Source organism: Anabrus simplex, chromosome 7 (assembly GCF_040414725.1).
Source record: "Anabrus simplex isolate iqAnaSimp1 chromosome 7, ASM4041472v1, whole genome shotgun sequence".
Taxonomy (NCBI): Eukaryota; Metazoa; Arthropoda; class Insecta; order Orthoptera; family Tettigoniidae; genus Anabrus; species Anabrus simplex.
Window position 1 is genome coordinate 8,869,465 of NC_090271.1, and position 26,131 is coordinate 8,895,595.

At 40.8% G+C, this 26,131-nt stretch overlaps 1 protein-coding gene across 3 annotated transcripts in view; it reads left to right on the forward strand.

Moving 5' to 3' along the window:
* The first annotated feature begins 3,471 nt into the window (after positions 1-3,471).
* Positions 3,472-26,131, forward strand: part of LOC136877208 (sodium/hydrogen exchanger 9B2) — a 186,316-nt gene continuing 163,656 nt past the window's right edge. For all 3 annotated transcript variants that reach the window (XM_068228763.1, XM_068228761.1, XM_068228762.1), the window contains exon 1: positions 3,472-3,761. In XM_068228763.1, the coding sequence (XP_068084864.1) occupies positions 3,617-3,761 (145 nt within the window). In that variant the 5' untranslated portion in view covers positions 3,472-3,616. The remainder of the gene's footprint in view (positions 3,762-26,131) is intronic.

Sequence of the window (26,131 nt, forward strand, 5' to 3'; positions counted from 1 at the left end):
AAAATGGCCCAGCAAGAAGTTGGCCCTAATGGTCGCTTTAATAGTTTGTGCAGATTATTTACTGCCAGTAAACTACCAGATACTCTAAATTGGGGTCAACTGCTGTTTACTGCACTATAGTGGAATGGTCTGTTATTGTAGGCACCCCGCAGTCTATTGCTCACCTCCCGTGTTTCCTTAGACCTCTTTCCTGATTAACTTATCTGCGCCTCAACCGTCTGAGCCACTCAGTCCGACAAAGAAGGAAGGAGTCCGAAAGATATCGGCCACGAAGGGCGTCAAAATGGACTCCCTATGCCTCCTAAAGCTAATACCGTCGGGATCGGAAAAGAACGCGAGTTGATCAAGGGATAGGATAGATGAAAGTGAGGAGTCAGTGGTCGCCAACCCACACTCCCAAGTTCAGAGCTCCTGGGGCCCCTTTCAGTCGCGTCCTCCACAGGAGGAGCTACGGCGATGGAGCCAACCTCTGAATTCGGGAGACGAGTGGGTTCAAAGCCCACTGTCGGCTATCCTGAGAATGGTTTCCTATTTTCATCTCCAGGCGAATGACCACCTTCATTCACTACAGTATGATTTATTTCATATTCATCTGGGGGTGGCGTCAGCAAGGGCATCCCCGACCCCGTATCTATCAGGAAGGGACATGCGCAGCAGCCATGTGCACAAGGCCGGCCACATCCGACTTTCGATTGGAGCGAGTGGGAGATAGTGCGTTCGAACCCTACAGCACTGAAGATGATTTTCCATGGTTTCCTATTTTCACACACCTTAATCAAGGGCATAGTCGCTATCCCACCGTCGACATAAGACCTGTGTCGGTGCGACGTAAAGCAACATCTTCGTCTTCTTTTTCTACTGCATTCACCACACCTGTGGGGTCGCGGGTGCGAACTGTGTCGCACATGTGGATTTGGCCCTGTTTTACGGCCGGGTGCCCTTCCTGACGCCAACACTATATGGAGGGATGTAATCACTATTGCATGTTTCTGTTGTGGTTGGTACACTTATGTTGTATGAATATGAAGAGGAAAGTGCTAGTGTTGGGACAAACACAAATACCCAGTCCCCGGACCAGAAGAATTAATGAGAGCCGGTTAAAATCCCTGACCCAGCCGGGAATCGAACCCGGGACCCCTCTGAACCGAAGGCCTCAACGCTGACCATTCAGCCAATGAGTGCAACGTAAAGCAACCTTGTAATAAATAAATAAATAAATAAATAAATAAATAAATAAATAAATAAATAAATAAATAAATAAATAAATAAATGTTGTCTGGTGCCTGTCTATCCTGAACATGATTGTTTTGATTAGGCAAGCACACCGACGAATCAGAGAAACCACTGCCTGCTCGATCTGCATCCGATGGCTGCTTATACTGCCTGCTCATTACAACATTTTAACATGGCACTAAATGAAACACTCCGTTTACAAATACCCACAGTAGGTGGCAGCACTAACCGGCTCCAGACCTGTCGGAATGAAATAGCGGGAAATAGGATAGGCTGTACTTGTTTTCAGTGAAAATGGTGTACTGCTGCGTGCCTTTCTGCAAATCAAAGAATGGGAAACCAGAATGCCGTGATATTTCATTCCATGATATACCTTCAAGTACACAATTGCGTCGAAAGTGGTTAAGTATTATATCCAGGGAAGGAAACAGCAAGGGAAGTAAATGGATTCCTGATTATTCCGTGGTTTGCAGTCTACATTTTGTAAATGACGATTTCAAAGTGACCAGCAAAACGCGAAAATTAAAAACAGGATCTGTACCCAGCCCTTTCCCTGATTATCCAGCTTATAAACAACCGTTAATTTCAGAGATGATTAAGGGAAGGGATTCAAGCACAGAGACGTCTAACAAGAGCTCTTCAAACACCATTGCAGAAAATGGTAAGTGTAAGGTTTGAAGTATTACATACTAAGTAATATAATATCTGGGGACACTGTACTGTTAATGTGAAGGTACAAAACAGAATAATATGCTGTCATAGATTCCATTGTCCGCCTCTGTGGTGTAGTGGTTAGTGTGATTAGCTGCTAACGCCGGAGGCCCGGGTTCGATTCCCGACTCTGCTACGAAATTTGAAAAGTGGTACGAGGGCTGGAACGGGGTCCACTCAGCCTCGGGAGGTCAGTAGAGGTGGGTTCGATTCCCACCTCAGCCATCCTGGAAGTGGTTTTCCGTGGTTTCCCATTTCTCCTCCAGGCAAATGCCGGGAGCTTCCTTCACCCTTCCTTGTCTATCCCTCCCAAGGCCCCTGTTCAGCATAGCAGGTGAGGCCGCCTGGGCGAGGTACTGGTCATCCTCCCCAGTTTCATCCGCCCGACCCAGAGTCTGAAGCTCCAGGACACTGCCCTTGAGGCGGTAGAGGTGGGATCCTTCGCTGAGTCCGAGGGAAAAGCCAACCCTGGAGGGTAAGCAGATTAAGATTTTATTACGAGTCTTTTGCTAGCAGTATAATATCGTGTCAATATACTGCTCTTTTTATTACTATTATTATTTACGCAAGTAGGGCCTATTTAGTTAATTGGTTAATTCCAGTGGTTCGGGGGCTGGGGTGTGTATGGCATCTTCAGCATTAGAAATCATCCTAGGTAGGGCTTTCATCTTCACAGATATGCAAGTCGCCTAATAGGCTGTCTATTATTATTATTATTCCCTGAGTATGTACTTGGTTTACTGGAAGATTTTCGTGAGCCCCCTGAGTCAGTGTGTGTCACTTCGGAAACTGCTTACCAGGGATTAGTGTGTGGTTATTTAGTGCGTGTAATCGAAGAAAAAACAGAATGCAGCACGTGCTTGAATAACGTTTCTACCTCATTTAATTCATTCCCATTGATAGCTGCGCTAGCCCTAGCAACGATTTATTGGCCTAATTATGAGGCTTCAGAAATTTGTTGAGGCGGCTCTACCGTACTGCAAGAAATCTGCAAGTCTGCTCCAGATCATAAAAAAACTATGTTCTACCTTCTTTGTGCCAATGTAATTTTTTGAAGTGTTTTAGTAACAATAAGCACCAGGAACTTGTGTCAGAAACTGTGCTGGCCAAAGTCGTGAAACCTTTACTTAGTAATGTAGGGAGGTACCATACAGACAAAGTTTCCAGGTTTTATTGTTCGTCGAAACCTCTTTCTTGAAAAGTGCTGAAGCTATAACTCTCTAGAGCACCACTTTATACGTAAAATTCTTTAATATTTCTCTTACTTTAAGATTTTAAATGTTGCTGGTATGCGTATCTAGTTGTATTCACGCGGTAAATGGGTACGTTTGGTGCTGCCATCTAGCGGCAGATTGTTTGTAAGGCGTGTTACACGTTTGAGTATGGAATGAGCAGGCAGTTTAAGCAGCCATCGGATGCAGATCGAGCAGGCAGTGAGAGAAACACGTGCTCATACGGTACGTCATGTGAGAGAGAAGGAACAGGTGCAGTTGCAGTACGTTATTGCAGTTCAGTTACATCCTTAAAACTATCATCATATCGTGACTGCAGCTCTAGTTGTGTAAGATATTCCGAAACTAGTGAATGTTGTGACGTAATGTTTTCTTTAAGTGGAATTGATTAATATTCTGAGTTCATTGCCACGCGAGTTCAAACAGCTGGTAAGTGTAACATGCCCCTCAGCGAAGAGTTTGCAAATAGTGTTCATTTTCCAATGATGGACATCGGTTTGGAAACGAAGCTAGAGGATAGAAGAAACTATGATGCCAGTCAAGAACAAGATTTGAAAACGGAGAATGATCGCTTTTTGGCTAGTGGTAAATATTAACTGTGTGATTTAATTTTCGTGTTTCTTTGAAAGTAAGGTTAGATACATTTCAGGCATTTTTTTTCTTTTTTGAAGCGTTGTCATTTGATTATGTTTCGAAGATCGATGTCATTAAACATTCACGTTGACGTTGCATTCAATGCTGTGACTGTGAACTGCCGTGCCTCTAACTTGAGAACTTGACCTTATTCTTCACGACCTTGCGGCAAAGTGAGGCAGACCTCGTGCATGTGCAGGTTCATTACGATCACTATGCAGAACACACATCCGCCAAACAATTTCATTCCTTATTTTCATTTTGACGTGATTGAGTACACCCAAACGATAGCGGTATTGTTTTCAGTAAATAGAAAATGTGATCCAGAACATTTTTTGATGTGACCAGATAGGGTAGCAGGTATTTTTTTTTAGACTAACGTTGTGTGCTAATTTTGTTAAAAGAATTAATTACACCAACATCGTTGTTAATCACAGTCGTACGTCTAGCAAAGAGACCTGAAGGGCGTTATATCGTATACTCTAGTAATCTCTGGAATCCGTATGACTTATTTACGTACCTACTTATTATAGCTGCGCATGTTCTTGAGACTCGAAGTTAGCATTTCAGCGCCGAAAAGGGTATTTAACACATACCCAGAAAATTTCATTGTTGATGCATATGCTGTGGGCTTAGTATTATTATTTAGGCCTCTGTATAATCACATAAAGGTCCAGTAATACCAGTACTGCCCTGCAGAACCTCCCTCTTAACATTAAAGGACCTGATAATGCTGCTTCTTTATCTGTTTACCCTCCAGGGTCGGTTTTTCCCTCGGACTCTGCGAGGGATCCCACTTATACCACTTCAAGGGCAGTGTCCTGGAGCTTCAGGCTCTGGGTCAGGGAATACAACTGGGGAGGATGACCAGTACTTCGCTCAGGTGACCTCACCCGCTATGCTGAACAGGGGCCTTGCAGGGGGATGGGAAGATTGGAAGGGATAGACAAGGAAGAGGGAAGGAAGCGGCCGTGACCTTAAGTTAGGTACCATCCCGGCAATTTGCCTGGAGGAGAAGTGGGAAACCATGGAAAACCACTTCCAGGATGGCTGAGGTGGGAATCGAACCCACCTCTACTCAGTTGACCTCCCAAGGCTGAGTGGGCCCTGTTCCAGCCATCGTACCACTTTTCAAATTTCGTGGCAGAGCTGGGAATCTAACCCGGGCCTCTGGGGGTGGCATCTAATCACACTAACCACTTCACCACAGAAGCGGACCTAGTCTAATTCATAGAGTTCTCTATGGCACTAGAAGGAAGGATTGAATGATGAAAGCCTTACAAAATTGATAATTCTTTAGGAACTGAAGGAGAAAAAGTAATAATTGAGTTCATGGGCTATCCCTCGTAGATGAGTATGATGATCTTCTTGAAAAACTTAGTTTTTGTGAGTCACTTAAGTGACTGTAGAGGCCAATCCTAGAACCACAGAATTTTCCGCATTTTTGACACACATTTGTTCTGCAAGGCACTGGCCGTGTATGTTGGTTTTTCTTCAAGAGCTCCCACTGTTTTCTTGCATTGCACTTGTCATTTTCTGTTCTCCGCCTTTCTTGCTCGAACCGCGAGCTCCTTCATAATCTATGAGCTTCATTTCCGTATTGATTGCTAGTACAATATAAAAATAATATAGAAGCCTCCACCACATCAATGCAATGTTTATTTACAAGATGCAGTAAATTCAGTACCGGTTTCGACCCCTATGGGGTCATCCTCAGCTGTTAGGGCCTATACATTAAATCGGTTTCAAAAACATCACATAAGTTAACTTTCTAGTCAATGAGAAAAGATCCATTATACTACTGTTATGTATACTTTTTCATGCTCTGTCAAATTGGGTCAGTGATATAAAGACATTAGTCCTTATGTGATGTTTTTGAAACCGATTTAATGTATAACAGCTGAGGATGACCCCATAGGGGTCGAAACCGGTACTGAATTTACTGCATCTTGTAAATAAACATTGTATTGATGAGGTGGAGGCTTCTATATTATTTTTATACTATGAGTTCCTTCCCGCCAGATTGTGCGGTAAGTAAAATCTTTCAAGATTAAAAATATTGTGTCCACCTATTCAATACAAATATATATTTTTAATGGTTAAATTCTACATGAATTAAACACACCAGTTAGGGACATGTTTTGCCCTAGTTATGGGCATCTACAGCCTATATTAAACTTGTTGTTGTTGTTTGAGTCATCAGTCCATAGACTGGTTTGATGCAGCCCTCCATGCCACCCTATCCTGTGCTAACCTTTTCATTTCTACGTAACTATTGCATCCTACATCTGCTCTAATCTGCTTGTCATATTCATACCTTGGTCTACCCCTACCGTTCTTACCACCTACACTTCCTTCAAAAACCAACTGAACAAGTCCTGGGTGTCTTAAGATGTGTCCTATCATTCTATCTCTTCTTCTCATCAAATTTAGCCAAATCGATCTCCTCTCGCCAATTCGATTCAGTATCTCTTCATTCGTGATTCGATCTATCCATCTCACATTCAGCATTCTTCTGTAACACCACATTTCAAAAGCTTCTATTCTCTTTCTTTCTGAGCTAGTTATCGTCCATGTTTCACTTCCATACAATGCCACGCTCCACACGAAAGTCTTCAAAAACATTTTTCTAATTCCGATATCAATGTTTGAAGTGAGCAAATTTCTTTTCTTAAGAAAGCTCTTCCTTGCTTGTGCTAGTCTGCATTTTATGTCCTCTTTACTTCTGCCATTGTTAGTTATTTTACAACCCAAGTAACAATATTCATCTACTTCCTTTAAGACTTCATTTTCTAATCTAATATTTCCTACATCACCTGCCTTTGTTCGACTGCACTCTATTACTTTTGTTTTGGACTTATTTATTTTCATCTTGTACTCCTTACCCAAGACTTCATCCATACCATTCAGCAACTTCTCGAGATCTTCTGCAGTCTCAGATAAAATAACAATATCATCGGCAAATCTCAAGGTTTTGATTTCCTCTCCTTGGACTGTGATTCCCTTTCCAAATTTCTCTTTGATTTCCTTTACTGCCTGTTCTATGTAAACATTGAAAAGGAGAGGGGATAAACTGCAGCCTTGCCTCACTCCTTTCTGGATTGCTGCTTCTTTTTCAAAGCCCTCGATTCTTATCACTGCAGACTGATTTTTATACACATTGTAGATAATTCTTCATTCTCGGTATCTGATCTCTATCATCTTCAGAATCATAAATAGCTTGGTCCAATCGACATTATCGAATGCCTTTTCTAGATCTACGAATGCCATGTACATGGGCTTGTCCTTCTTGATTCGATCCTCTAAGATCAGACGTAAAGTCAGGATTGCTTCACGTGTTCCTACATTTCTTCTGAAGCCAAGCTGATCTTCTCCCAACTCAGTTTCAACTCGTTTTTCCATTCTTCTGTAAATAATACGTGTTAAAATTTTGCAGGCATGAGATACTAAACTAATGGTGCGGTAGTTTTCACACCCGTCAGCACCGGCTTTCTTGGGAATAGGTATAACAACATTCTGCCGAAAATCGGATGGGACTTCTCCTGTCTTATACATCTTGCACACTAAATGAAATAACCTTGCCATGCTGGTTTCTCCTAAGGCAGTCAGTTATTCAGAGGGAATATCATCAATTCCAGGTGCCTTGTTCCTATTTAGGTCACTCACAGCTCTGTCAAACTCTGACCTCAAAATTGGGTCTCCCATTTCATCAGCATCAATAGCCTCTTCCTGTTCCAGAACCAAATTATCTACATCTTTACCTTGATGCAACTGTTAGATATGCTCCTGCCATCTTTCTGCTTAGTCCTCTTTCCGTAGAAGTGGCTTTCAATCTGAGCTCTTAATATTCATGCACCTAGATTTCCTTTCTCCAAAGGTTTCCTTGATTTTCCTGTATGCAGCATCTACCTTTCCCAGGACCATACAGCCTTCGACATCCTTGCACTTCTCCTTCAGCCATTCTTCCTTAGCTACCTTGCACTTTCTATCCACTTGATTCTTTAATCGCCTGTATTCTTTTCTGCCCTCTTCATTTCTAGCGTTCTTGTATTTTCGTCGTTCATCAATCAGGTCTAGTATCTCCTGAGTTATCCACTGATTCTTAGTTGATCTTTTCTTCCTTCCTAACATTTCTTCAGCAGCCCTACTGACTTCATTTTTCATGACTATCCACTCTTCCTCTATAGTGTTTCCTTCAGCCTTTTCATTTAGTCCTTGTGCAACATGTTCCTTGAAACAATCCCTCACACTCTTTTCTTTCAACTTGTCTAGATCCCATCTTTTTGCATTCTTTCCTTTCTTCAATTTCTTCAACTTCAGATGGCATTTCATGACCAACAAGTTGTGGTCAGAGTCAACGTCTGCTCCTGGGAAAGTTTTGCAATCCAACACCTGGTTCCTGAATCTCTGCCTAATCATAATGAAGTCTATTTGATACCTTCCAGTGTCTCCAGGTCTTGTCCACGTATACAGCCGTCGTTTGTGGTGTTTGAACCAAGTATTGGCAAGGACTAAATTATGATCAGTGCAGAATTCAACCAGCCGACTTCCTCTTTCGTTCCTTTGTCCCAATCCAAATTCTCCTACTGTACTACCTTCTCTTCCTTGGCCTACCACTGCATTCCAGTCTCCCATCACAATTAGATTCTCATCACCTTTTACATATTGTATTAAATCTTCTATCTCCTTATATATTCTCTCAATTTCTTCATCATCTGCTGAACTAGTAGGCATATAGACCTGCATTATTGTGGTGGGCATTGGTTTGGTGTCTATCTTGACAACAATAATTCTTTCACTATGCTGGTCATAGTAGTTTACCCGCTGCCCTATTTTCGTATTCATTATTAAACCAACACCTGCATTTCCCCTGTTTGATTTTGTGTTGATAATTCGGTAGTCGCCTGACCAAAAATCCTGTTCTTCCTGCCAACGTACTTCACTTATACCAACTACATCTAACTTTAGCCTATCCATCTCCCTTTTCAGATTCTCTAACCTACCACAACGATTCAAACTTCTAACATTCCACGCTCCGACTCGCAGAATGTCAGTATCCATCTTCCTGATGATCGCCCCCTCTCGTGTAGTCCCCACCCGGAGATCCGAATGGGGGACTAGTTTACCTCTGGAATATTTTACCCGGGAGGAAGCCATCATCAGTACATCATTCATACCGAGAGAGCTGCATGTCCTCGGGAGGTAGTTACGGCTGTAGTTTCCCGTTGCTTTCAGCCGTGTAGCAGTATCAACACAGCTAAGCCATGTTGAGTATTATTACAAGGCCGTATCAGTCAATCATCTAGACTGCCGCCCTTGCAACTACCGAAAGGCTGCTACCCCCCTTTCGATGAACCATTCGTTAGTCTGGTCTCTCAACAGATACCCATCCGATATGGTTGCACCTGCGGCTCGGCTATCTGCATCATTGGGACACACAAGCCTCCCCACCGCGGCAAGGTCACATGGTTCGCAAATCAATATTTGAAGTTTTAAAAAAAAATTAATTTTAACACACGGGCTTGCGTGCGCGCACCATGCTCCTGGCTTTACTTTTTGTTAACACCTTTAACTGTAGATGAGTACGTTCCCCATTTCTACACACTTGACATTGCAGTGGGGTCCCTAACCTTAAGACGTGATCTAATGCCCAAAAGGGGTGGGGGGAACTAACCTAACTGTACAATATATAATACGCTGAGTGGTAAAACATCCTACGCACAAAATATACCTCTCAAGCCATGAACAATCTCCTGAGCATAACAAACACTGCGGAGAGGAGCCACACAAACAAAAGCATATAAATGGCAATATATTCATTCAAAGAAACAAAACATGATATCATATTTTCCACGGTTCACCAAGGAAAGCATGCGGCATTCACGCAACTCGCATCCACTTAAAGCCTCAACGAAAATTAAAGGAAACATAATTAGACGTTAAGCAACACTTCCTTAAGGTCAAGAATTAAAAATATAACATTGGAACTTATAGTAAACTAACTTAATACTAAATACAATTGTCTTATGCTATTTACATAGCTTACAATAGTTTACAATATGTACAATATGTGCAAAGGTAATGAAAATGAAGATGACCAAAAAGTGTTAAACCTCATCAATGTTTGCATTTGCTGAGAGATGGCTACCAAGGTATGGGAAGTGTACTATGTTCTTCAGAGCTTTCCCTTGGACTGTGATTGTAGGACATACGGAGGTGGAGTTGGGTGCAGGTTGGTGAAGGATCTGCGTCTTCTGGATGTTAAGGCTTAGACCAGTACTTGTATACGCTTCATCAGATGCGTTTAAGATTGCGTGAAAATCTTGTTGTGAGTTTGTAAGAACAAAATTGTCATCAACATTCTGAAGTTCAATGATGAATGTAGTGGATTTTTTGGTCTTGGCTCGTAGTCTACTGAGATTGAATAGACCTTCATCAATCCTGTATTCAATTTCTGTGCCTTTTGGTAGTTTTCCATCAACAAGATGAAATATAGTCTCAACAAATATTGAGAACAGAGTGGGAGCTATCATACAACGTTGCTTCACACCGTGCCCTTCATATTATCATGCAGCAATCTAAGAATATTTATGTACTTCTGAGGACAGCCTGCCCTTGCTAGGATCTTCCACAGGGCATCTCTTTTAACTGAATCAAAGTCTTTGGCAAGATCTATGAATGCCATGTACAGAGGGAGATGTTGTACTTTGTATTTCTTCTGCATTTGTCCAGCACAGAAAATCATATCTGTTGTGCTGTGATTGGGCCGAAATCCACAATGAGTTTCAGGTAAGCAGTCTTCAGCGAGAGGCATCAGGCGGTTGGATAGAATTCGAGTGAGTATTTTCCCAGCAATAGACAGAAGAGTTATTCCACAGTAGTGACCACAGTCAGAAGATTGTAACTATCAGAGCGTTTCTGAAATCAAAAGCTATTGTTTCAGTGTTCCATATTTTGACTACGGGCATGAGTGTATCTTCTTCTTTTTCTACCGGTCTTCCCACACCTGTGGGGTCGCGGGTACGAACTGTGTCGAGTAGGTTTATTTGGCCCTGTTTTACGGCCGGATGCCCTTCCTGACGCAAACCTGTATGGTGGGATGTAATCAATATTGCGTATTCCTGTGGTGGTTGGTAGTGTAGTGTGTGGTCTGATTATGAAGAGGAAAGTGTTGGGACAAACACGAACACCCAGTGCCCGGGCCAGAAGAATTAATCAAAGGTGATTAAAATCCCCGAACCGGCCGGGAATCGAACCAAAGACCTCAACGCTGACCATTCAGCCGGTGAGTCGGACCATGGGCATTAGTGTATGTTCAGCAAGAATTCGTCCACCTTCCTTGAAAAATTCATCAGGAATTCCATCTGATCCGGCAGTTTTTTTTTTTTTTTGAGCTGTTTAATAGCATTTTCAACTTCTTGTAAAGAAGAAACTTTCCCAAGATTAGATTTTGTAGGTTTTTGTGGAATTTTCAAGACTTCTACTTTGTTGTTCTCTTGCTCCTTGTTTAGTAGTTCATGGGAATCGTGCATTAATGCAATTGCTGTCTTTTAGAAGTGTAGAGTCATCCCTAGATGCGAGTTACCCTGTGTTTAAATGATGAGTGTGTGTCAGGACAGTGTGTTGGGACAAACACGAACACCCAGTGCCCGGGCCAGAAGAATTAATCAAAGATGATTAAGTGTCAGCTTCCAGCTGGGGATCGGCGAATGTGTCAAATGATGCTTACTTGGATTGGGTAATGTGGGCAAAACCCCTGGCCCACCAGCTAATGATACAAGGTCCTATTGTCTGGGTGTCCCAGTAAGATCACTTCGAGGCAGGTTCACACCTAAAAATTAGCTCGTGCCAAAATGATTGACATTCTGTTGTTCATTTAGGCTACCCATGTCTTCCTATTGGCAATTCGGTTATCTAAGGGTTTATTCAGCCTAGTTTGAAAAGAGGCTAACAATGTATCTCTGCGGTAGTATTACTCACACACTTTTTATGATAGATTTGTGTACAGGGTTGAGGGGTAAGGAAGGAGCTCTCCTGGTTCTGGTAATACTGCCAACTGAATGGAAATGAAATCTATATTGAATCAATAATATGATCAATCGATATGAATTTTCTAAACCTTTATTAACTTAAGCCAACAACTGTGTCACACACACATTTTATAACATTTCTCGATGCGAATTTTGTTCCTAGCATGAATTCTATAGTTTGGCTTTGCTGTCTAAACAACAACAGTACTAGAATGTAAGTGTACGCCAGATGTCGCACAGCGATGCATAAGTGATTCATAGTTTGTTTCAAAGGTTGCCAATACGAATCTTGAAGACTGCCAATCTCGACCGATTCAGCACTAGGGTTGTTCTTATACTATTGCAGCGATCAGCCGTTCTTGCTTAACTTATGTATGATATGGTTATCAAATAGAGCTAATAATACATTAAAGGGTTCACCAAGGGAATCCTGCTACTAATAACTGATTTATGAACCTGTCGCTGGTACACGTTGATGGGTGAAAGTTCCTTATGGGGATCATTGTAAGTACCTAGGTGTTAATGTAAGGAAACATATTCATTGGGGTAATTACATAAATGAGACTATAAATAAAGGGTACAGATCTCTGACATGGTTATGAGGGTATTTAGGGGTTGAAGTAAGGATGTAAAGGAGAGGGTATATAAGTCTCTGGTAAGACCCCAACTAGAGTATGGTTCCAGTATATGGGACCCCTGACCAGGATTACTTGATTCAAGAACTGGAAAAAGATCCAAAGAAAAGCAGCTCGATTTTGTTCTGGGTGATTTCCTACAAAAGAGTAGCGTTACAAAAATTTTGCTAAGTTTGGGCTGGGAAGACTTGGGAGAAAGGAGACGAGTTGCTGGACTAAGTGGTATGTTCCGAGCTGTCAGTGGAGAGATGTCGAGCAATGACATTAGTAGACGAGTAAGTTTGAATGGTGTCTTTAAAAGTAGGAAAGATGACAATATGAAGATAAGGTAGGAATTCAAGAGGACAAATTGGGGCAAATATTTGTTTACAGGAAGGGGAATTAGGGATTGGAATAACATACCAAGGGAGATGTTCAATAAATTTCCAATTTCTTTGCAATCATTCAGAAAAGGCTAGGAAAACAACAGATAGGGAATCTGCCACCTGGGCGACTGTCCTAAATGCAGATCAGTATTGATTGATTGATTGATTGATTGATTGATTGATTGATTGATTGATTGATTGATTGATTGAAGATATCCTGTTTTTCACTAAAGGAGGCAGAATATCTAATGCAAAATTTTGACATTTCTGTTCTTTCTAGACCTACCCCTATGGGTGGGAGTAGGGTATGAGATGGCTGAAAGAGGATGTCGAGGTTTTTTTTACAAGCATGCGTTGTTGATGACGTGTCCCTGACTTGTGTCTGATGTTACTTTCCATCCCTGTCTCCTCTTGGACCTCCCTTGTTTTCTTTCAACCCCAGCCATATTAGGTAGATGGTCTTTCATTTTCATGACCTTCGTGGCTTTTCCGCTTCTTTCTTCGAAGGGTCAGATGTCTTACTTTTTTCCTTCTCGTTAATTGTTCCACCACCTTCAATAGGTTTATGTATTCAAGTGAGGAAACTTGGAACAGTTCTGCTTGAGTCTGCCTGGCTCAAATATTTTCTTCAAGAGGAGTTTCTCACACATGAACAGTCTCTGGACCAAAGAGACTTCCAGTAACATCTGTCAAGTCAGTTTTGTTGTTGAAAATATGCCTTACTGTCTTTGAAATTATAACTTCTCTTGAAAGCTACGATATTCACTCTTATTTATTTATTTGTTTGTTTGTTTGTTTGTTTGTTTGTTTGTTTATTTATTTATTTATCAGCAACAGCATAATGCCGAATTACAGAGATCTGACCTACCTGTATGTACAATAGATATTAATCCAAAGTGAGAGATATATAAATATTTACAAAGGACATAAATATACACAAACCGGGCGAGTTGGCCGTACACGTAGAGGCGCGCGGCTGTGAGCTTGCATCCGGGAGATAGTAGGTTCGAATCCCACTATCGGCAGCCCTGAAGATGGTTTTCCGTGGTTTCCCATTTTCACACCAGGCAAATGCTGGGGCTGTACCTTAATTAAGGCCACGGCCGCTTCCTTCCAACTCCTAGTCCTTTCCTATCCCATCGTCGCCATAAGACCTATCTGTGTCGGTGCGACGTAAAGCCCCTAGCAAAAAAAAAAATATATACACAAAAAAACTGTACAATCATATATAATACATATTTACATAAACAACAACATTAACAAAGGAAAATACATTTAGAGTAAATACAGGAGCAGAACAGGAAAGAACAAGAAGGAAAATTAAGTTATATGAGAAATATCATGACAGAAGGAAGGAAACGTTACAAAGATGTCTAGGTTCTTGTTGATAGATAAGGTATTAAACATTGCTGGAATACGTACAGAAAGGGACCTTTGGGTGAGAGAAAGCCGGGAGTAAGCAATATGGAACAGGGTCTTCATTCTGGTACTACGGGATGGGACGTGGAGGAGGAATAAGAAAACAAAATCTGGAGACCTAAATAGACCATTAGCTGCTTTGTATAGCAGCTTTAGGTCGGCTACTTTCCTCTGAGCAGAAAGAGTCTTGAGTTTCAGTTTCCCAAACACTTGGATAGTGCTTAAATTGCGACATGCAGGGTCCTTGGCTCTGATGATAGCACAAAAAAAAAAAAGATTGTACACGGTCAAGGTGGCTGAGATTTGAAGCAGCAGAAATGGACCAGATTGGAGAGGCGTATTCAACAATAGGTAAGATACGGGAAACGTAGAATGCTCTGAGGGCATTTACATCTGTGATGTCAGAAAACCTGTAGAGTAAACCAAGGAGTGACATAGCACGTGAGGTAACCCTGTTTATGTGCGAGACAAAACAACAATTTACTGTCAAAATGCACTCCTAAGTCTTTTTGATTGTCAACAAGTGCAATCGGTTGGTTCAGTAGGTGATATTCTTCTAGAACGGGGGATTTACGAAGTGTGAACGAAATGGTAGAACATTTGGAGGGATGAGGTTTAAGACGCCATGTGATACACCAACCTGACAGTGAATCGAGTGCATTTTGCAATTGGATTGTATCTGTGGGAGAATCGGTCTGCTTGAAGATTTTACAATCATCTGCAAAGAGAACAATTTCACACGAATGGTGGGAAACAGTATCGGTAAGGTAATCAATAAACAGGGCAAAAAGAAGTGGACCTAGGATACTGCCCTGCAGGAAACCAGAGAGGGTGGTGGTGGGAGAAGAACTGCATCCATCAAGGACCACGCGCTGTAGTCCTTCGCTCAGAAAGCTATTAATTAGAGCTAGGAAGGAGGCTCCTGCCAAACCATGTTGTTTGAGTCATCAGTCCATGGACTGGTTTGATGCAGCCCTCCACGCCACCCTATCCTGTGCTAACCTTTTTATTTCTACGTAACTATTGCATCCTACATCTGCTCTAATCTGCCTGTCATATTCATATTGTTCTTACCACCTACACTTCCGTCAAAAACCAACTGAACAAGTCCTTGGTGTCTTAAGATCTGCCCTATCATTCTGTCTCTTCTTCTCGTCAAATTTAGCCAATGATGTAGATGATGTAGATGTTGATTCCCATAGGGAATCAGAAATAATTGTTCCGAATGAGTAAATTTATAATACCAATATAAATGGTCCGTTATTGGACATTAAAAATTTTCCAGCCAACTCATTCCTGGTTGCCAGCGTTTCGCCACTGTGTGCTAGGCTGGGCTCATCAGTTGGTACCTAGCACACCTACCAAGACGCTGGATAGTGCATACCGTGGAGACCACTGCATAGGCTAATTGTAGCCACCGGCAGTGCCAATGCACTGTGAGAGACATTGTCTCATTATCAAAAATTGATAATTGAAATTTATAATGTCCAATAATGGACCATTTATATTGGTATTATAAATTTACTCATTCGGAACAATTATTTCTGATTCCCTATGGGAATCAACATCTACATCATCTGATGGCCAAGCAGGCATCAATTTTTGATAATGAGACAGTCACTCATAGTGCACTGGCACTGCCGGTGGCTACAATTAGCCTACGCAGTGGCCTCCACGGTATGCACTATCCAGCGTCGACCTTACAGCTGCATATGATACCGTCAACCATAGACGACTCCTTATGAAACTATATAATGCAACTAATGACTACCAGCTCAACTGCTTCATTAGGAATCTCCTTGAAAATAGAAGACTTTTGTTGAATTTCAGGGGAAAAGAAGCAGGTGGAGATCACAGAGGAATGGATTACCTCAGGGAAGTGTACTCTCTCCATCATTGTTCAACATCTACACCAATGACCAGCCGCTACCCAAAGGAACACAGAGCTTTATCTATGCAGATGACTGTGCCATTACCACTGAAGACACCTGCTTTGACGCTATTGAGGAGAAATTATCTAATGCAGTTTCAGTGCTGTCTATTTACTACAAGGAGAATCAGCTGAGACCGAACCCCAGTAAAACCCAGACTTGTGCCTTCCACCTCAAAAATAAAATGGCAAACAGAACTCTCAAAATCACTTGGGAAGGAACCACATTAGAACATTGCAGCACACCAAAATATCTTGGAGTTACCCTTGATCGCGCTCTCACTTACCAGAAACATTACTCGAACACCAAGCAAAAAGTGGCAGCCAGAAACAATATTATAAGGAAGATAACAGGTACTACCTGGGGGGGCACATCCCAATACTGTGAGAACCTCTTCCATTGCTCTATGTTACTCTGCAGCGGAATATGCATCCCCAGTATGGTACAAGTCAAGTCATGCCAGGAAGGTAGATGTTGCTCTAAACGATACCTGTCGCATCATTACCGGCTGTCTAAAACCAACTCCGTTGAACAAATTGTATAGTCTTGCTGGTATTGCCCCTCCTGATATCCGTCGAGAGGTTGAAGCAAAAAACGAGAGGAAGAAGGCGGAAACATCTGAGGCTCACCCCCTGTATGGATACAGGCCAGTTACTTCAAGACTCAAATCAAGGGAAAGTTTCCTCAGAACAACAGAGGCTCTTAACAGGACACCTCAGCAATCCCGAACTGATATGTGGCGCGCAAGCTGCACTCGCTCCGAAGAATGGTTGACACCAAGTGAAGAATTACCACCTGGTCACATGGAGAAATGGAGTACCTGGAGATCACTGAACAGATTACGGGCAGGCGTGACTAGATGTAAAAGCAACCTGCAGAAGTGGGGTTTCAACATCGAGTCATCATTGTGTGAGTGTGATGCAATCCAGACGACGTCTCATTTGTTGCAGTGTAGTAAGTGCCCTAAAACATGCACAGTACAAGATCTACTTCAGGCAACAGAAAATGCACTGGATGTCGCCAATTTCTGGGCAAAAGTAGTATAGACCTTTGTTTTTTGATAAGTGTGACTTTGTATATAATGTATATAATTCAGTAAGAGTATATATGTATATGTATTTATAGTATTAATGCTTCTGATACAAATAAATAAATAAAGCGTCTTGGTAGGTGTGCTGATGAGTCTAGCCTAGCACACGGTGGCGAAACGCTGGCAACCAGGAATGAGAGAGGAGAAGTGCACACAACAAGCACCAGATGACATAGTGAGCAAGTTGTGAACAGTTTTGGGAAGTGCAAGGGATATAGCCTACAGCAGGTACGAGTTCAGGAGTCGGATTTGAAAGAGGATTGAGGTTTCATAACTACAGGACAGGATAGACAAGCAAGCTGAAAAGGTGGAATGCGAGAAGACCAAGTTCGAAAGGAAGTGTTTACAGGAAAAAGATAACAAGGAAGGCCTTGGAAGAAGTGGAGAAATATCGGAAGAGTGATGGAGAGACCAGCAGTCGGGGAGATTCTTGATTCGTAACGTGGTTAAGTGTAAGAGTGGACCATAACTTCACCACTTCTAAAGATAGATAAATAAATAAATAAGCCGATCTGGAAACAGGAAGTGAAGTAGAAAATTGTTAATTGTGAAACTGGCCTATCCCAGCACATTCGATGTGAGTCCAGTGTCAGCATCTCTGCCATCTCCCAGGAGAATACAGAGTATTACACAATCCTCCATGTCCCCAGCTCCTATGTACTCTTTGATAATTGTGTAAAGTTCCATTTTGAACATCGTCTGTCACCACTTTCCGTGGTGCTTGAGGCTGTTGTGGCACGTCCTGGGCTGGTGAATAGCCGACGTTGCGTCAGGTCTAATTAGCGGAGAGAACGGTGCGTTGAAAGGGCTGCCATTGGGATAGTGCGGGGATCTTGTTGTCCTTTTAATGCTAGTTTCCAGGTATTGGATAGCCATAATTCCTCATCTGTATTGAAGTTTTTGAATTTCTATGGCTTCTCAGATTTTTCTGTGGTGAAACTGACAGAGGCTAGGTTCGACAGGACAGTGTGTCTGCAGTGTCAGCTGTGGCTGATTTTGAGAGCTGCTGGAGAGTCGTCCTTCCTTGTTCTGACAAAGGCAGACAGGGGAACGGTATGCATCAGAGGAAACGAGGCCACGAGCAGGATTCAACGAGACGATGTAGATGACCGTGTTACTTGTACCAACAGGGGGAGGAGAGACACAATTTCCTGTATTTTACCATAAAGAAAGAAATTAGGTGTATAGTAGCATGTCTGCTTCTTAGCCAATGCGCTGGTTTCGATTTGCAGATCATGCAATTGTTTTGGTAGAACAAGGCCCTTTGATGAAATGTGTGCGATTTATCTAATGAGGACATTTTATCAGTTAGTGTTTACACATCTCTTATTGTTAATTCCTTTCCCTCTTATCTTCATAAAGTTAGCTCAACAGAATTATCTTATCGGGATGTCTGATAAGGTAACAGAATTTTATCAGTATTGTTCCATTTCACATATATGTTTTATTTCTAGCCAACAGAGATACTGCGAGATAGTTGCATTTCTTGCAAGTGTAAGCCTTTGCCTGTAGCTTTATTACTCTCTTACTTGAATTATTGAAAAACAAGCTTGCCCTGTTTACAAAATCAGCAGTGAAAGGGAACTTTGTTAATAAAATTAATAATAATAATAATAATAATAATAATAATAATAATATATTGAACCAAAACTTATTTGCCTTATTGGAATTACCCTTAAGAACACTAAATCTAAAGTCAGATTTAGAAATGAACTCTCAAAGACATTTGACATTAATACTGGACTTCAGCAGGGAGATGGACTTTCACCATTATTGTTTAATTGTGTGTTCGAAAAAATCATGCGGGTATGGAATAAGATGTGTCAACCTAACATCAAGATTGGCAGAAAAATAAGACTCAATTGTTTAGCATTCGCTGATGATCTTGCACTACTTGCTAATGATATGGAAGAAGCTAAATTACAAATAGAAGAACTTGATAACATAGCAAGAAAAGTTGGATTGCAGATTTCATATGAAAAAAACAGAAATAATGCCAACCTTCCCTGTTACAGCACCAACCATTACCTTAGCCAATACCAAACAAATTAAAATTGTGAATAAGATTAAATATCTTGGTGAAATTATAACTTGGAACACCAATGAAAAACCATCAATAGAAAGCAGAACATTTAAGTTAAAAAAAGCACAACGAATTACATGGCCAACGTACAAAAAAATCTCTTTCAATAAACGCTAAACTTCAACATTGTAACTGTTCGATCCCCTCATCAAAACACTTGGGGAGATGAAAGTTATTACCTTGGAACACATGAATATCAAATAAACTATTTGTGGCTTACCCGCAAATTGCCACGCAAATAGAAACAATTAACAATCCATGGTTTCCCATTTCTCTATGTGATGTTTGGGCACCAGGGTTACAGTTTTAAACAAAACTGTAAACCAAAATTTATATTTACTAGCATAGAGACTTACACTTAAATCACAGGGGTAGGATTTTAAATAATTAACCATTAAGTATCGCTTACGAAAGAAAATTAACGCAATATAAAATACAAATGAATTTATTATACAAAAAAAATGAGATGAATCGGAAAAGTTCCTTAAAGCGTGGAGGAATTTATAATTTACTCTACTGAATTTACTATTGCTTGCTTTATCTAATTGAAGCTCACCAATTGCAGCTTCCGTTGAAGTAATCTGGTTTCCGTGGTTACTCGTTCTCTTCTTCTCGATGTAGAATTTGTTCCATGACATCTTTCCTTCCTTCTCTGATATGGTACGGGCTATCTGGACTAGCACTCCCTACTTGCCTAGTCTTTAAATTAGACATTGGCCCTATACTTGTAAAAACTGATCAGCGTTGATCGTATGAGGAGAAAATTAAGAGATATGAATTTTTCCATATTAGTAGAAATCTCAATCCAACTGAGCTATACTATTTATACGGTACAGACTTGTACCAATTTCCGTAGACTTGAACTTAAACATAATTCTTCGTCCAGAATATTTACTGAAAATAACACAAGCCGTAAGCTTGTTTCGTCTCACGCAGATCCGATAACATTACCGCACCTAAGTACTGTATCGAAGCGACAACACATTATACAAAAATAACTATGTCGCGGAGCGACCACACACTGTTTCAAAAATCTAATAACGTCGTTCAAAGTAGATGTTCACAGTAGAAGTAGTAGTGATGGAGTATCTGTAAGTATCTCGCTCCGCACTTGATAATATCATCGGGCTCCCCCACTCTAGGTAACAGTTCAATCTCAGATCTCTATATAACGAAACATATGATTCGTAGATCTCATTATCATCTCCCCTTCTCTTCTTTCTTGTCGAGTCCAGTAGGCGTGGCGATGATGTACTCTGCTGGTATGCAAGCCTCGCGCGCGGGTTGCTGTTTACTGCCTTCGCCAAACCCATGAGTCATGCAAAATCCCCAGCTTCAAGAATAATCCTCCGTATACACAAATATGAGATGAAATGAAAACAACTATGTCTGAACATATTGATCGTATTTACAACACAATAAATTCCTATCCTACATAATATAATAATTTAAATAATAAAACGATGTTATCATATATACAATATGATTCCAAAAGGCCTTGATTACAAATGATTGACGTTGAATAAATATGTTATTACGAATAATTGCCGATGGCGGATAAACTTGATATCAAATGATATCGCGTAAAATGATATTATATTAAATTAGTAGGGCTGGAGAAGCCTGGACGGTTACATATGCCCTCCTGTTATTTACAGATATAACATATATGAAAATAACACACTACAACAAAACGGCTGATATATACATCATTACATCTGACAAACACTTAATAAAAAACATACATAATCAAGTCCTGTATCTCACTGTAGAGTGTCTGTTTCAACGATACCAGATAATATTAGTAATAATTCCTGCCAATTTTCTTGCGAAAGTTCGTCAGCAACACTCATAATATATACAACAAAACAACAGGTAAATAACTCTATCTTTGCACTTCACCATCAAAGTGTTCCGCAGTTCCAGGTTATCATAATATATACACCACACACACACACGTAATCACACGTGGCTTACCTCTCTTAGATGGCCGCAAGCAATTTCTTGTATTCATTGCAAAAAAAATATGTACTTAGAAAATTATTGCATTAATTTCCTTCTGCAGTTTCAAAACAAAATCCCAAGTTACTCATGGCTTCTACAATGGTGTCAGGTCTAGGTTCACAACCTATACATGAATTCACGTTTTCTAACTCAAGTACATTTAATGTTGTCAAAACAACATCGGGAAGACATTACACTTAATTTGCAGAAATATATCGTCTCAGAGAGCGAATATTATAAGTGCCCAACATGTCACGATTACCATCTTTCAATCTGTATGCACAAGGACCAACCCGACAATGAATCCGGAATGGACCCTGATACAAAAAAAAAAAAAAAAGAATTTCTTCGTCACTTTCTCTTCACTGGACGAGAGCATGGGAACACGTAACAGAACAGATTCTCCTACCTGAAATTCGTCTAACACCTGACGTTTCTGCTGTCTGCTACGCTTCTCAGCCGCTTTAATTAAATTCTCTCTCGCTAATCTGACATATATCTGAGAGTCCCGCTGAGGTTCCTGTGTAATACCTAGTACTTTTGTCAGCTCATTCCTTGGATTGCTGCCAAAATGAACCTCTAATGGGGTGAATTTCGTACTATCATGCTGAACCATGTTAATCCATTTCTCAATCAACGCTAAAGAACCAACCCACGCAGTGTTCTTGTCATGAACTAAAGATCTAAACATCCTACCTAATTCCTTCATCGTGCGTTCACACATATTCCCTTGCGGATTTCTAATTGAGGAAAAACATGTGTGATACCTAACTCTGTCATCACAGCCTTCCACTTCTTCGATGTAAATTGAGAACCGCTATCAGATAATAACCTACTAGGCGTACCTAATTCCTGAACATACTTGACACTAATAATCTTACTACAACTAAGACCTGTCGCTTTTCTCAATAAAAGATTGACACACTGACTACTCGAAACTTCAATAATACCATCCTCTAACATGACTTCTATTTGATTGTCTACCGCTTTAGCATACTTATGTGGTATTGGATATCTCGGTCCAGCGAATATACTTTTATCCAGCACTGAAAATGAGTGTTCATACACATGTGTTTTGCCAGGTTTCGATGAAAATACTTCCTTGTGTTCTCTCAACACATACAACAATCGGTCCCTCTGATCTTCTTCCAAATTGCTACTATCTACCGCTTCTCTCAAAGCATCATCATGGTTCTCCTCTAACCACACTTCACACAACTTAAAATCTGCTCTCTCTTCATCTTTTGAAACCTCATTAACACACCACATGTTACAAACCTCCACTTTCGTCTGAACTTCGGCATCCCACGTGACTTTAACATCCTCATTATCCCACCTTAAATATACTATCGCTTCATTGTAATTTAACCGAGCTGAGTATAAACTTAGCCAGTCAGATCCCAAGATAACATCAAATATAAGATTCGGAATAACAAGACAGATCTGAATTTTCGACTTCCCGTTAATACAAATAGGTATGGCAACTTGTTTACATATTTGCTTGGATCGTTTACCTACAGCAGTGACGATATATGTGGATTTCACAGGCATTTCCTCAATCTCAATATTCTCCTTCTTTCTGTCCTCATACCACTTCGAACTTACACATGATCTTTGACTGCCTGAATCCAATAAAGCCTGATACTGCGCCCTCCATACAACGATCGTAACAACGGGGTTCTCACTTTTACTACCAACTTCGACTTGATTCACTTCCACCTCTCTGACCTCGAGATCATAATCCATGTGCGTCATTACACAATTTCTCGCAACATGTACTGAAGACTGATAATCTGATCTCTCATTACCGTCTACTATCAGTTTAAATTACTTTGTCTCCTTGTATCCTGATTTTGGCTTGTACCTTCCTCTACATTGCGTTCCCTCTGAACATTCCTATTTTGCTGGTGTGACTGATTACCTACAGGTTGTTGTCTCAGTTGAAACTGACCACGGTGATTGTGTTCTTGTCTTCTGGGTGGTGTCTGATAGTTTGTGTGCTCTCGTGTACTATTACTATTTCCTAACGCATCGAAACTTGCTAGCAATCTTTCCATTCCCTGAATAGACTATCTGTTGCATACAGCTAGCTTCGCTGATTTTGTTGGGAAAATGTCTGAGTAATAACTTCACAATATCTCTCTCTGCTGACATACCATCTACGTTTTTACAAATCATAACGTGGGCCAGAAAATATTCGGTCATAGAAACTCCCTCGTGTGGCCTAAATTTCCCAAAGACAATGTGTTCTCTTTCCCTGCTTTGTATAGCTTCACTCCAAAATTTTTCCATGAAATATTTATGGAATTCCACCATACTGGTCATGCTGCTCTTATACACCGCAAACCATGATTTCGTTTCCCCAATAAAAGCTTTACCAATTATCTCTAACGCTTCTTCCCATTCAATGATTCCTTCTTCTATTCGCTTTTCAAATCGTTTCTTAACAGTGTTCAAAAAATCTAAAGGGTTTGTCTACCTCCCATTAAATTTTGGTAGTTCAGTTTCATATATGAAATTTGTACCATGCACTGACTTCCTATATTACCTTGCTTTTCTCTGATTTCTTTACGTATTTGTGCCTCCGACCTAGCAATACGTTCATTAATTCTTTTCTCTCTAGTTTCTACGTCATTCACCAACATTTCATTACATATCTTAGCATTAGTCTCTACCTTACCATACAGATCATCGTATTGTTGTTGTACTTGTTCTCTAACTTTAGTAACTTCTCCTACTTGTTCCTGCATTTTACGGTTAATTCCTGTGATCTGCTGGTCTACTTCGCTCCTAACTTTACAATTTTCTTTCTCTACCAACTCCATGACTTCGCTTCTATGTTCAGTTAACTTTCTTTCTACCACCTTCTCATGTTGGCTACGTCTCATCTCCTGTTTCACTAACTGATTCTCAAAAAGTTTATGTTGCTCTAGTGCTTCATCTAATCTATGATCTAAAGCATCCATCCTAGCATTAACTTCTCTGCTAATTTCGGTTTATGTCTGTTCTATTTCTCTGCTAATTTCGGTTTTCGTTCTCTCTACTTCCTTCTTAATTTCATCCATCCCTTTCGTTTCCTTCCTAATTTCATCCGTTTGCTGTAATATCCCTTGCATCATCATAAACAGTTGTTGAATATTCATTTCACTATTCGTATTACCTTTCTCGCCCTCCATCCTAGCTACATCAGATTCTGTGCTATTTTCCATGCTCCCACCACTCTCTACCGTTTTATCTACTTCAATGCTTTCTTCTACAACATTCGTAGAATTCAACATCTCGCCTCCCTTTACAAAGTTTCCGCTAAGTAATTTCATGTCCTTTTCACCTTGTGCAGCCATGATTCCCCCAAAATTACACATACAACTTATATGGACACTCACTCAACCCCCACAAACACAGACTCTACTTTACTGCTTTCTTTCCACGAATACTTAATGGTTAATACCAATATAAATGGTCCGTTGTTGGCCATTATAAATTTTCCAGCTAACTCATTCCTGGTTGCCAGCGTTTCGCCCCCGTGTGCTAGGCTGGGCTCATCAGTTGGTACCTAGCACACCTACCAAGACGCATGGCTAGTGCATACCACGGAGGCCACTGCGTAGCATACTTAATGGTTTTCGAGCTCCACGTTGGTGCGACAAATGTAACTGTTCGACCCCCTCATCAAAACACTTGGGGAGATGAAATTTATTACCTTGGAACACATGAATATCAAATAAACTATTTGTGGTTTGCCCGCAAATTGCCACGCAAATAGAAACAATTAACAATCCATGGTTTCCCATTTCTCTATGTGATGTTTGGGCGCCAGGGTTACAGTTTTAAACAAAACTGTAAACCAAAATTTATATTTACTAGCATAGAGACTACATATGGAAGGGTAGTCTGTCAAGCTTGCTGTAAGGAGGTAAGTTCCTTTTATCTTTTTTGAGATTGAGGACTGCGATTTATAGGCCTATTAATGTATGTATTATGGCATGTTGTTTTGTTGCAATGCTGTATTAGTCGGGAAATTTCAATAATTTATATTGCTAAAATGTAAATAATTATTAAATTACTGAATGAGGAGTTAGAATGCCGTTGGTCTCTTGTCATAGAATGGATGAAAATTTAAATCGGTATTTTGAACTATAATTCATTTCCTGTGAAAATAGAGATTTACAACTGAAATGCAATTTTTAAAACTCCCTATAATTCTATTAGTCACGCTAAGCCTTCGCAAAACATAGGTTGCAGATCCAATCTAGGACGATGCCACAGGGTGTTTTACAAGGTTGCCAAGACTATATTTACAAGACCAGGCCAGCAAAAAGACCGTTGGTCTGGATTGATGAGGTCCGGTTAGTAACCGTTGTGCTTCGTGGCAGGGTGGGGGGGAAGCAAAGAGAGTCTGACGGGCATAAGCTTCCAGGTTAGCGCCGCAAAGTCGCCAACAAGCCTCTAGCATCCGCTCTGGAGTCTTGCTAAGTTGTGACAAATAAGGTTACGGCGCATGCCATGACAATTTCAAATTACGCATTTTAATATTCAGCCGAGGTGAGTGGCTCAGACGGTTGAGGCGCTGGCCATCTGACCCCAACTTGGCAGATTCGATCCTGGCTCAGTCCGGTGGTATTTGAAGATGCTCAAATACGTCAGCCTCGTGTCGGTAATTTATTGGCACGTAAAAACCTCCCACGGGACTGAGTTTCGGCACCTCAGCATCTCCGAAAACCATAAAAGTAGTTAGTGGAACGTAAAGCAAGTAACATTATTTATT